This window comes from Sinocyclocheilus rhinocerous, unplaced genomic scaffold (genome assembly GCF_001515625.1).
Source record: "Sinocyclocheilus rhinocerous isolate Xijiao unplaced genomic scaffold, SAMN03320098_v1.1 scaffold2216, whole genome shotgun sequence".
Taxonomy (NCBI): domain Eukaryota; kingdom Metazoa; phylum Chordata; class Actinopteri; order Cypriniformes; family Cyprinidae; genus Sinocyclocheilus; species Sinocyclocheilus rhinocerous.
Genome location: NW_015641008.1, coordinates 385,600 through 398,887, shown reverse-complemented (window position 1 = coordinate 398,887; position 13,288 = coordinate 385,600). Strand labels below are relative to the sequence as shown.

Below are 13,288 nucleotides of genomic sequence, written 5' to 3'. Positions count from 1 at the left end.
ATATTGAGAAAATCACCTTTAAAGTTGTCCAAATGATACATATCACTAATCAAAAAATAAGTTTTGATATATTTACAGTAGGAAATTTACAAAATATCTGCAGGGAACATGATCTTTACTTAATATCCTAATGATTTTTGGCATAAAAGAAAAATTGATCATTTTGACCCATACAATGTATTGTTGGCTATTACAACAAATATACCTGTGCTACTTATGACTGGTTTTGTAGTCCAGGGTCACATATTTTACCGGTAAATTAATGACAAAGTTTTTCAGTAAAAAATAAATTAAATAAATAAATACTACTATCACAATTTTAAAATTCAAATTTTAGTATTATGAGCCAGAGACATTGTTTTCTAATAAAGTGTGGAGAGCTAAAGACAGGCAGATGTACAGTCATTATACCAGATAAGAATTTGTTGGTTTCTTACACATCCCTCAGTATTCACAGACAGTAGGCTAGTCACAACTTCTAACTGAAAAAAAAAAAATTTAAATACTTACTCAACTTACAAAATTATTTACAGGCAGTGCCAGATCTCGCTATAAAAATCAGATCTCTTTGACTGGTTAATTGTGGTTCTCAAAGAAACTAAAAACTATATGGATGTTATTATCTTGATGTGTAGTAACAGAAAAGTTATTAAAAGTATATTTGTCAACTGCATTTATTGATTGATTGATTGACTGATTGAAATTACAAGGTCAATTGTCATTTGTATATTTCCATTTATTTATTAATTTATTTATTGAAATGACAAGGCCAACTGTAATTTGTATATTTCCATTGATTGATTGAAATGACAAGGCCAGTTGTCATTTATTTATTTATTTATTCATTCGTTCGTTCGTTTGTCTTGGTTCTTCTTACTTAAGAAACCGTTTTCATTATACCCAGTGTTCGAACTATACCGTGGACTTTGGGGGAGCCCACTTGTTTTTTTCTTATAACGGTGGGTTTTTTTTCTTATAACGGTGGGGGGGGGTTAATTGTTAGACATATATAGGATAAATCACTATACAGGATTTACCCTATTATACTTTATCGACACGAATTGATAGGTGCAACAACAAACAACCACCCCCAAATAGTCTATAAACAAAGCATCAGGCTGTCTTTGAGTTCACATGAACAACGGTTAAAGTTACTCGTCGTCAGGCTACAGAATACCATAATTCCTCCGTTCAATTAGGCCTAAGACATCGAGAGTCACGCAGACCTATAACAACCCAGCCACAACACATAATTGCGAATAACATGCCTTACACAGAATCGACCACCGAGTCCAGCGTTTATATTTTTTCTACGAATCTTTGGGTTAACATGTACTAAACATGAGTGGAATTTGCACCGCCCCACACCTTGATGCTCATGACAAGAATAGCATGTATAGTTATCTTTATTGAAGTGAATTAGGTTTAAATCGCCGTCATGCATGAATGAATGATATTTTTGCAATTTTACACATAATAATCCACGATGATCACATTACACAAAACTGAAATTGCACGTCAAAATAACACATTGTCAATATTTTTTGAGACCCCCCAAAATTTCACAAATCCCGTTTTCAGGGGAGCCCATGTCTTATTAAGGGGAGCCGAGCTCCCCCTAGCTCCCCCGTAGTTCGCACCCTGTTTATACCTGTTTAACACCAAATTTTTCCCAGACATGAAAATATCCAAATGATGTGTCATTAGTAACCCTTTGTTTGAAATAATCAATAATTATTTTTTAAAATGTTTTTGGAAAAGTGTGTGAAAAACGGTGTTTTATGGTCGGTCACAATTGTGAGATAATGTGTGTACTGAATTAATATATTTCTGCAGTCATAAAAATTGTTATATATCTTAGCCCAGCTATTTTAAACTGTTTGATCACATTTTAGGGTTACTATTATGCATAAACAAATTGATAGGAATACTGAGATAAAAGACAAAAAAATTCAACCATCAACACATTTCAAAATTGTTACTTTTTTGTAAAATATAACATCAAATTTTTATATTAGTGCTACCAGTATTACAACATCAATATTGTACATTTTTTGTAACATTTGAATTTTTAATTTAGTGCAATGTTTTGTCATTGCAACATTTTAGTGTAATTTTCACTAACAACTGCAATTGGATTTATATTGTATATCTAAGTTCACTGCTATCCCACTATTGTGACCATCAACATGTTTACTCATTCAATGACCACACTCAACAAAACTGAATATATGTGAATTCATATATTAATACTAGACTCCTTAAAGATAATGTGTACCAAAAATCTTTGTCACATCTTTATGTTAATGTACTTTACTAGCCTTTTGTTTTGGAGCTTTGATGCAGTTATCATCTTCTCAAGGTGCCAACAGGAAATAAACTGCTCTGGTCATGTGACAATTTGCACTAACCATGTGAAACTGCACGTATTTAATTGAGACCCTTTATTTTTTTTTCCATATTTGCAGGAAGTGCACTAAAACATCAGTCAGTAAGGTTTTTAGAGCTTTACAAATGAAAACCTTTTTTACGGTATTTAACCGCCATGTTAGTAAGTCTATTCTATCTTCTGTTGAGAGGAAATGAGTCTATGGACCGGAATCCACCGCTACACACCTGAACGGCACTGATTGCGTCATGACGTATGCGTCATTGTTACATGACCACACCCTTATCTGAAGCGCTGTTTCACACAGTTCGCATTTCGCAAGGTAGAAAGCAAACAAGTTAGCAAAGGGCTGTTAGTTTTATTACCTCAGAGTCCGCATTAAGGATTTACAAGTTTAAGTTCGTTTCCCTTTAGGGACAGAGGAAGCCAAATGGGAATCTTGTACTCAGAGGTGAGTAACCTTAACTCCTTTGAAACGTGTCTTGATCTTCCTTTCTTTAGGAAACAACTGACTTGGCTCATATAACTGATGATGATTATGATAATCGACTGATCGTGTTATGCTAAATTTAATCTCTAACAACTTAATGAGTTTTGTTCTTCATACCTCAATGTTGTGTCAACATAATGTTTTTCTACTGACTAAAAAAATAATTATGCTTATTTTAACTTTTGTGACATGACAATGCCAAATAACTGTCCTCTTCTCTGACAGTTTAACACACGTTCACAGACAATACAGGACAGTTTCACATTGTACCTGAAAATCATATTTTCTCTCTTTTTTTTTTATGGCATTGCTGTTGTTATTTTCATGACGGTGATACCTTCTAGATCTTCAGTCCTTAAAAGACATAATATAGTCTACTTATGCGTGAAAAGGAAAAATACTTTACTGTTCAAAGACCTTTATACAGTGTTTTTTTGTAGTTGTTGTTTTTTTGCTGTAATGTATTTGATAAGGGTGTGTTTATGTGTTAAGTTATCCATCATGCTTGGGATGTCACCAGACCTGTTTTGCTCATCACCCTATCTGATATCAAACCTTTCAGGTCAAAATCGCATGCCTCCTTAATTATACCTTAGTTGTCTTAGTCTTATTAAACGTATTAGATATAGGATAATTAATTGTTTCATGTGCTTATTTCTAATCATATTTTGTGCTACTTTCTTTCCATAGCCTATGTGTCAGGCAGCTTATGACGATGACATCCATAAGTTGCAAAAACTGATCTCAGCCGATCCCAAAAATGTAAACGTTCAAGATGAAGGAACAGGAGACACACCGATCATAGCCGCCTGTAGACGGGGACACCTCAGGACTGTCAAATACCTTCTAGATTACAATGCAAATGTGTCTATTAGAAATAAGGTATTGCATAAGTGAGGAGACTGAAAATAGTTCTGTTTGAATCCTGGTTATCGTAATGCTGCTGCAGTTGTATTGTTATGAGTGAGTGTAATGCGCAATGATTCATTTTAATGCATGTTGTTTTTCTGACTCACCCTGTGGTACATTTTATTAATGTTTGTTTATTTTGTGCGGTCAGCTTGCTTGTTTAAACATATCTATGTGTATGTTCTTCCTTTAGAAAGAAAGGACTTGTTTGCACTATGCCACGAGAAGAACATTTTCCTTCCTGGACTACTTGATGATTGCCATATTAATGCCTATCTTGTTAATTGGTTATCTTATAATGGTAGGTTATCCCTCAGTCATGGCATTTCTGGAAGAGACTATTTACTGTCTGAAAATTTTTTTTGAAATTTTGAGATCAGGAATTTCCCTGATTAGTGTACAGGAATAGAGAGCGATTTGTGGCGTTTTTGTATGTGTTCTTGTCCATCACTTATGTAATCTGACTTTAATTTATGACTGATCTAAATGTGTTTAATTAGACAAAATTAAAGCATTGCACATTTTATCTCAAAAGGAAGAGAAGCAAAGAAAAAATGTGAAATTGATGGAGCTTCTGTTGGCCACTAAGGTGGAAGTAAATGCTGTAGACTGTGTAAGTAGAACACTCATCATGTTTTGGAAATTAATTAAGAGATAATTATCATGCTAAAAAGGATGTTCATGGTTATAATTTGTGCAGCTTTGCTTTTTTCAGAAGGGGAACACTGGACTTCACTATGCATGCCAAAGAAAAAGTCAAAGGATCATTCCACTGTTATTGGAGAAAAATGCAGATGTTTCAGTACAGAACAAAGTAAGTTAATTATTTATAGCAAGTACGTGAACTTCTATATAGGGATCTGTAATCTTACTGTCTTTATTAAAGTAACTTTAAAAATGTTAAACTCTACACGGTAGATAAGGTGAAAATGAACAAAGTAGTGACTGGTGACATAGACGTGTTGCACTGTATTTAGCAGCAAACCATTCTCTTAATGTCAACTGAGAACTTGGTAAGTGAATGTTAAATGTAACAAAGTATTAAAGTGTTTTAGAGAAATTGCATTTGCTGAGACTGACAGGATTTGAAACTGGTGTTGATCTGTGATGTGAAACAAGCATACATTTTGTTTTCTCTTTTCTCTCTGTTAAACGCATTGTGTGACTCTTTTAATAGTTTGACATGCTGTTTCTGTCTGCTTTACAGAATCATGAAACCCCACTAGATATTGCAAAGAGACTACAATTCCACAAAATTGTTACAATGTTAACAAAATCAATGTGAGTAATAATAGAGGACATGAGAGAAGAGACGTGTTTCATGTGCAGCAGCAGTGGGGTCCTTTACAATTCACCAGCTGAGTTTAAGATTGGGTTTTCACCAATTGTCAAAATTTTTTACACTTTGAACCACACATAATGTTTGAACACACTTAATGTCATAAGAAATGCATTTCTCAGATGAAGGATGTATTTACGCATATTTGATTTAGTTTTTCATTTGATTACTCATATTTGTGTTGTTCTTATATTGTATATTGATAATTTAATGTACTGTATATGTATATTCAGTTTGTTTTAAAGTGTTAAAGTTTGTTTTTTTATCACTGTTAAGATTTCAAATGGATTTGGATTGTGTCAAATTGTTGGTTTAAAAGTAAAACCTCTCACTAAGCAAAATAACTTTTTGTATACACATTTTCGGCATCAATGTATGTTTATTTCCAGTCATGTTTTACAAAATCAGTCGATTACATGACGAGGCCATAAGACAGGTCATGAAATGCTACAGTATAGTGAGATTGAGGATGTAGTGGTTAGTAAAAGCTAAAGTAAAAAAAAAAACATTAAACAAGTGCATGTCCTTTAAAAGACATTAAAAGGCAACCCCTGATCATGAGTGTAAAACTCAGTCTCTGGGTAATGGCTCGAAGGCTTAATTCAGTTTGTAATATCAAATTTACATTCGCAAATTGCAGATTCGGTTACCAGCACCTCAAACAAATGGGTTCATCTGCTTACAGAAAGAACAAACAAAGAGGTACAGAAGTATTAGCTCAAGCTCAAGGAATGCTGATAAAACCTACTGCTCAAACAAAATGTCTCTTCACACATTCTCCCTCATCATTTCGATAATTTTGTTGTACATCTCTTGTGGGGCATCCAAACCCCAGATGAAGTCCAGGTGCTCCCAGTGCTTAATGTCACGGTGGTACACCAATTTGGGTATCTGTGTTAGCAGTAGAGCCACGTCCTGAGGATCTGCCAGAGTGTCCTGCCCACCAGACCACAAGGCTGTGGGTACCGTCATGTCCCGCAGGTTGTACAGGGGAGGGGTCGACTGTTAGGGGAGAAGCAGGAAGAGACTTTAACACTTCAAGCACTGCTCAGTTCCACTACTGACTCTCAGAGTGACAGCAAACATCACACATTCATCCTCACGGGAGTCTACAGTATTAAAAAAATGCCCTGGATAGGCAAGTTAGTATAGTTAGTGGTGAAAATAGCTTGAAGGGAAATTGTCATCAATTAGTCATCCTCATGTCATTTCCAAACCTGTATGACTTTCTCTTCTGTGGAACACAAAAGAGGATACAGTATTTTGAAGAATGTTGGTAACTAAACAGTTTCGGTTTTGGAAGTCAACAGGAAGCTGTTTGGTTAGGATTAGGGCTGTTTTGTGTTAAGCAGAAGAAAGATATATATACACAGTGGTGTGAAAAAGTGTTGGCCCCCCTTCCTGATTTCTTTTGTATGTTTGTCACACTTTAATGTTTTAGATCATCAAACAAATTTAAATATTAGTAAAAGATAACACAAGTGAACACATGCAGTTTTTAAATGAAGGTTTTTATTATTAAGGGAAAACAAAATCCAAAACTACATGGCCCTGTGTGAAAAAGTGTTTGCCCCCTAAACCTAATAACTGGCACTTGTGTTATCTTTGACTAATATTTAAATTTGTTTGATGATCTGAAACATTAAAGTGTGACAAACATGCAAAAAAATAAGAAATCAGGAAGGGGGCCAACACTTTTTCACACCACTGTATATATATATATATATATATATATATATATACACATGAGGGTGTAAATGATAACAAGAGTTTTCATTTTTGGATCTCTTTACAGGCAGAAATAGTCAAGTCCTCAGTGTTACCTGATTATAATGTGCCATATTTCCAGCTTTTCCATAATCATATGCCATAAGCTTACTGGATTTCACAGCCTGTATTAAGAATACAAGAAATGTATTTAAGAACAGGTAAAATTATAAAGTAGAATGTTCATATGTTTGATAGTGCCTTTTGTATCAAAGAGCAGTCTTTTGTATGGCTTTAATTGGACCATGTTGGTGTTTGTAGGATCAGTGTGAACATGACAGTTGTTTCTTAACATAAATTCAACAGACATCTTTACATTGTTTGAGTTGTTGCCGTTTGTTGGTGTTTGGTGGGGCAGTGTGTGAACCAGCCCTAAGACATACAGAGTAAGGTGTGGTCTGCATTTAATTATCTTTACAAGTAATTGCTGCAATGTATAACTACAGTCTTACTGAATTACTCAGCGTTTTGCTGTATATACAAAGGTTGTGTTCACAACGGAGTCCTGTCCATTCACTTTAAAGTTTCCAAACAGTGGTAATGATAATATATATATATATATATACACTAGTCAACATGGATCAAAACCTTTCATCAAAGTTGTCCTAAAACCTAAAACCAAAGTGCATTTGAGAACACATGCAAGGCAATGTGGTCAAGCAGGCCCAGAAAAATGCCAAAGACATCTGACCTGTGTGCCTTACCAAAAAGCCCCTATTGAAACACCTCAGTGCTTCTCTGCTCTGTCAGTTCACACTGATATTTTACTCTGAGACAGATTAAGGAACTGTTGCAACTTCTGGTGGTTGTGCTTTCACTCATTTTGAGGAAATAATGTGGGGATGTTTTAAAATATATTGCTGGTGGAGAAGGACATTTAGTAAGGCACATAGACATGTCACATAGAAACTGAGTTTTTTTTGTTTTTTTTTTGTTACCTGAGCCCAATGAACCATGTTCTGGACTGAGGTTCCTGCTGGGCAGTGTGTTGTGTACACAGGTGTTCTGCTCTGAAAGAGAGAGAGATGAAGGAACACATGAAGGAACATTCTCAAATTCACTGGCATTAAAAAGCATGATCTAACAAAGCGAGTGCTATACCATGTTCAGGTTCTTCTCATCAAAACCACAGAGAAGAAAGAAAACATTCCCGCACAGCACACTCAAAGGCTTTCTGCTGCAGAACTCAGTGGCAAAAAACTTAATCAACTCATTCTGAGGAAAGAAGTCCTTTCGTCCGAAGAGATCCTACAAATGTAAAAAAGTAAATAATAATAATAATAATATATTATTCTGATAAATTATCATCATGGCTGTATATAACCTTAAAAAACATAAACCCACTTTAATGACCTTCAGTTGTAAGGAAAACACTTTTTTTATTGACTACTGATTTCTGTAATGTTATCACTACCAGTACCAGGAAACATGACATTTTTGAATGTGTAAAAACACTATAAATATGAGTTATATGTTCTGTTCCAAAACCTAGTGAACTGCCAACAGAGGCTAGATTTTAAGGCATCACAAGAGCAAAAGAATGTATGTACTACATACAGTATATACACTACCAGTCAAAATGTTTTGATCATTTAGATTTGTTAATGTTTTTAAAGAAGTCTCTTCTGCTCACTAAGCCTGCATTTATTTGATCCAAAATACAGCAAAAGCAGTAATGTGAAATATTTTAACTGCTTTCTATTTGAATACATTTTAAAATGTAATTTATTTCTGTGATCAAAGCTAAATTTTCAGCATCATTACTCCAGTGCCTGGAGTCAGTATAATTTTTATTTTTTTGAAAAGAAATGATAGAAATTATTACTTTTATTTAGCAAGGATGCATTAAATTGATCAAAAGTGATGATAAAGACATTTATAATGTTACTAAAGATTTCTATTTCAGATTAATGTTGTTCTTCTGAACTTTCTATTCGTCAAAGAAACCTAAAAAAAAATTCTACTCAACATAATTCTTTTCAGCATAATAATAATAATAAATGTTTTTAAAGCAGCAAATCACAATATTAGAATGATTTCTGAAGGATCATGTGACTGGAAATCACAGGAATAAATTAAATGTTAAAATATATTCAAATAGAAAGCAATAGTAAAAATATTTCGCGATATTACAGCTTTTGCTGTATTTTGGATCAAATAAATGCAGGCTTGGTGAGCAGAAGATAATTCTTTAAAAAAAACATTAAAAATCTTACTGTTCAAAAACTTTTGACTGGAAGTGTAATTAAAATAATTAAAATGTGTAATTTAGAATACACTATTTTATCCAATATTTGCATTTTATTTCTTCATGCTGCTAGCTTAGCAAAATTGTAGTGTCAAACTATAAAAATCTAAGTATTGCTACTTATGCAGAGCGTTCAGAATCCTTTCTTTCAAAGGACAGATCCTTAGATGGCAGCTGCCTAGGTAGGCAATAGGGTAGTTTTCTAGTTTGTGGAACCGAGCTATAGAATAGTGTTACAAACAAAATGCTCACCCAAATGAGAAACTCTGGAATAAGAGACAATTTGGTCATGGGGCTTTTGGTCAACCCCACTGTGGCGACAGGAGCCAGAGCAAAGAACATCTTGATTTTGCTGGCCAGCTCCGGCATTGTGGAGAAAGCGATGAACGCTAAGAAGCAAGAATAGGAAGTTATGCATCAACATTTCAAGAAGAAATAAATATATAATATAAAATAATATATAAATATAAAATGTAATATAAACATAAAGATATATAAAGCTTGGAATCACATCATGCATAGCAAAAAGTGTGAAGTACTGTAGCTGCTGTGAGCTGTGAGATGTTCCCACACAGTAACACGCATGATAATGCATTTGCCTACTGTCAGTGTGAGAAGATGCATAATGCACAACACATCTCTGAGCATATTTTGTAGACCAGTGATTTGATGAATAGCAGATCAAAATAATGAATCACTCTAAAATGCTTAGAGAATAGGTGATACCTATAGTGGTTCCCTGGGAATGGCCCACATAAAAGATTTGCTCCTGGCCAGTGGTCTTTGTAATGAAGTTTATCACTGCAGGAAGATCCTTTTTAGCCAGTTCATCATGACTGGCTCACACACACACACACACACACACACACACAAACAACACAGAAAGAAAAACTGATTTTTTTTTTTTTGAGTTCAGTGTTCTGGCTGATATATTATTAACCCAACAGAGAATTCCAAAAATAAGAACTAGATCTGCATTTCCTGAAGCAAATACCAAAGCTTGCAAGGCAAGAAAAAGACTACTGTCAAAATTGTAAGTATGACTAGGTTTCAAGCTCCGCACACAAGTATCAGCTGAAAAGAGGAAATAAACGCTTGGATAAATACAAGGAAGATTTACAAGAAAAATATTTATATTTTAAATAAACTGCTCTTTTGAACTTAAAGAACCCTGAAAAAAATGTCTCACAGTTTACACAAAAATATTAAGCAGCACAAACTTAGACATTATTTTAGAGTACCAAATCAGTATATTAGAATGATTTCTGAAGGATCATGTGACACTGAAGACTAGAGTAATGATGCTGAAAATTCAGCTTTGATCACAGGAATAAATTACATTTATAAATATATTTAAAAAGAAAACAGTTATTTGAAATTGTAATTGTATTTTAACAATATTACTGTTGTACTGTATTTTTGATCAAATAAATAGCTTTGGTGAACATAACAGACTTGTGGATTGTAGTGTATATACAAAAATGATTTTCAAACTTTTATCTTAAATTTCTTAAACAGTAGAAAGGTTGGTGTTTGATGAGAAAGTGTAAACCACATGCTAAACACTTTCATAAAAATGTTGTTCTTGTACCTGAACTGCCAGTATTTTTTCTGTTTAGGGTCAAGGCTGATGTGTTTTCTGGACCAGGTGTTCCCACGGCTGTTGCCTATCCACACATCAAATCCAGCATCGGCTAACAGGAAACCCAGGCTGGTGTTGGGCAGGTTTGTCACCCAATTACTTCCAGCAGCAAGAAGACCATGTTGGAGGAACACTACAGGCTTTGCTTCTGAAATACGAATTAAGAGACCAAAAAATGTCACAAAACCTTTCAATGGAAATTGTAAATTGAATCAAATATACTCATATATATTTTTAGAGATTACATGTTTGGCCAGCAGAGGGACTATATGCATTAGATTTATGCTGATAATGCCATCCTTTCTTTTTTGGGACCTTTATCAGTGAAAATCTGTCAGAAACAGGATGTGAGCTGGTCCTCTTAGTAGCACAAACAGACCTTGAGCTGATAGCATTGTTTGACTTCATACCAGCCATTCCTTCTACCCCCCCTTAAACCCTGCAACTCGCACAGCAAGACTTTGGAAGCTGGAGACTTTCAATTTTACATAACTGCAGAATAATCCCAGGAGAGCAGTTGCACAATGAGTCATATTGGTTTTATGGGAAATGGAGTTCAAAGGAAATCACTGCTTCAAACTCATATATTAATCTGTTCGTGTTGGTTGCATATGATTTTGTTTAATATGAAAAGTTCAATTTAAATGACTCAAGTCATCAAGTAAAACCTTGAATGCATGTGCGTGTACACATCTTAGATATTATTTTCCTTTGAAAACTAGTTTTTACAAATATCATCAATTATTAATGTTAATCCTGCCTTCTCATAAAACTCAAGTTATCTGATATTTTAAGAGACTAATACGCTGTCATGGGGGTCTGTAGGTGTGTGTCTCTTTTTGTTTTCTTTATTTTTTCCTTTTTTACTGGTTCTAAATGTTAGTTGCACCACATGATTTGATTTGGCAGACAAGGTTTTTCTAACATTAATTATGAGGGAAGCAAATTTGTTAAAAATCACAATTTTATCTAATACTAAAATCAACACAAATAAAATAATAAATAAACTGAATTATTTTCATTTTTAAAAGATTACCCTGGCATTTTTTATTTTAACTCCAAAATTGTTACAGAAGAGTTGTATTAAAGTCATTGTGTGTACAGATTGCATTTTTAAAGTATTTTTGAATGAATTACTAGATCTGGAGAAAAGAACGAGTGTGTATTCTCTCAGGTGAGACTGTCTTTGTGAAACCTCACTTGGTGCTCACTTGGTATTGTCATTCCTTGGTGTTCTTTCGCGCCAACCAGCACAGTGTCTCGTGTGACTTGGAGAACTGGGACAGCAGGAAATGAGTTGCATATCCCGTGTGCCACCTCAGAGCTTCAGTGCTTATCACACCCAACGTCACATCACTCAGCACCAGCCATCCACTAAAAACAAACAGCTTGATGGCTCTTTACTTATTTATCATATATCTGAATTTATTATTAACGTTTACCAGCTCTCAGCACACACAGCTTTAAGATCACCACAAAACAAAAACGGCTCACAGGGTTTGTCTTGTTAACGTGCTCTTCAAAATTCCCAGTCTTCCTGATTAAGTATGGTTATAAATGTACCGAACAGATTTCCACACGTTCATTTGCATAAACCAATTTTATTCTGAAGGTCAAACACAAGAACGCAGCCAACAACTGCTCTTAATCTAATACAATGAGTGAAAATCAAAGATGCACAAGGCTAAAGTTTCTCAAAGGCCCTCAAATCCTCCAGCAGAGGGATTTGTGTCGGTGAAATGTACTCTCATTTAAAAAAACATGAGATATTGTGTTAGCACAGCGAGGGAGAGTGGAAGCTGATGTATGGCTGTTGAATTGGTTTTCCGCTCCAGTGGCGTCCCTGGCGAGATTAGTGTGAGAAGCATGAGCTTTAGAGATCTCTCTGCTCATTAATGAAATATGGGGAGCACTAAATATCAAACTGAATACTGATTCCAGAAGCACTATTGTACAGGACCGAGAACATTAACACCACAATAACACTCATCTGAACTGAACCGATTTTAGCCTGATTTATTCATCACAGAGATTTCCTTTGTTTTTCAGCTGATGATGTTGTAGCTGGTACTGATGTATTGTACAGACACCTACTATAATACTTGCTGATACATACAAAAAATTGATAAAAGGCAGATATTTAGTTTTATACTATTTTTTCTAAGTGAATTAAAAATAAAACACTTAACTAATCAAATGTATTACATTCCACACATAAATTAAGCATCACAACATTTTAAAGTAAAATATGAAAAATGGATATTCATTTTAAATGTTCATTTTTGCTGAAGATAACATTTACTTGTGATATTTAATGAATAGTGTTTTTAAATATTAAACAAAGTAAGCATTAAACTATATATATATATATATATATATATATACAGTATATACAGGTGCATCTCAATAAATTAGAATGTCATGGAAAAGTTTATTTATTTCAGTAATTCAACTCAAATTGTGAAACTCGTGTATTAAATAAATTTAATGCACACAGACTGAAG

General features: G+C 34.2%; 2 protein-coding genes across 3 annotated transcripts in view; one reads left to right on the top strand and one right to left on the bottom strand.

Moving 5' to 3' along the window:
• Positions 1 to 2,629: 2,629 nt before the first annotated feature.
• LOC107753431 (ankyrin repeat domain-containing protein 22-like) lies at positions 2,630 to 5,464 on the top strand. Of its 2 annotated transcripts, none has more exons than XM_016569568.1 (6): positions 2,630 to 2,840; positions 3,570 to 3,761; positions 3,982 to 4,089; positions 4,324 to 4,401; positions 4,489 to 4,602; positions 4,996 to 5,464. In XM_016569568.1, the coding sequence occupies exons 1-6, from the start codon at positions 2,820 to 2,822 to the stop codon at positions 5,071 to 5,073; spliced, it is 591 nt and encodes a 196-aa protein (XP_016425054.1). In that variant the 5' UTR covers positions 2,630 to 2,819; the 3' UTR covers positions 5,074 to 5,464. The 2 variants fall into 2 exon arrangements, with proteins under 2 accessions (XP_016425054.1, XP_016425055.1); XM_016569569.1 differs by having other exon boundaries at positions 2,633 to 2,840; positions 4,504 to 4,602.
• An 89-nt stretch (positions 5,465 to 5,553) lies between these two features.
• lipf (lipase, gastric) overlaps positions 5,554 to 13,288 on the bottom strand; it is a 13,231-nt gene continuing 5,496 nt past the window's right edge. The window contains exons 4-10 of the mRNA XM_016569567.1: positions 10,734 to 10,932; positions 9,869 to 9,978; positions 9,395 to 9,531; positions 7,996 to 8,142; positions 7,833 to 7,904; positions 6,951 to 7,019; positions 5,554 to 6,129 (exon numbers count right to left, since the gene is read on the bottom strand). Coding sequence (XP_016425053.1) covers positions 5,896 to 6,129; positions 6,951 to 7,019; positions 7,833 to 7,904; positions 7,996 to 8,142; positions 9,395 to 9,531; positions 9,869 to 9,978; positions 10,734 to 10,932 — 968 coding nt within the window. The 3' untranslated portion in view covers positions 5,554 to 5,895. The remainder of the gene's footprint in view (positions 6,130 to 6,950; positions 7,020 to 7,832; positions 7,905 to 7,995; positions 8,143 to 9,394; positions 9,532 to 9,868; positions 9,979 to 10,733; positions 10,933 to 13,288) is intronic.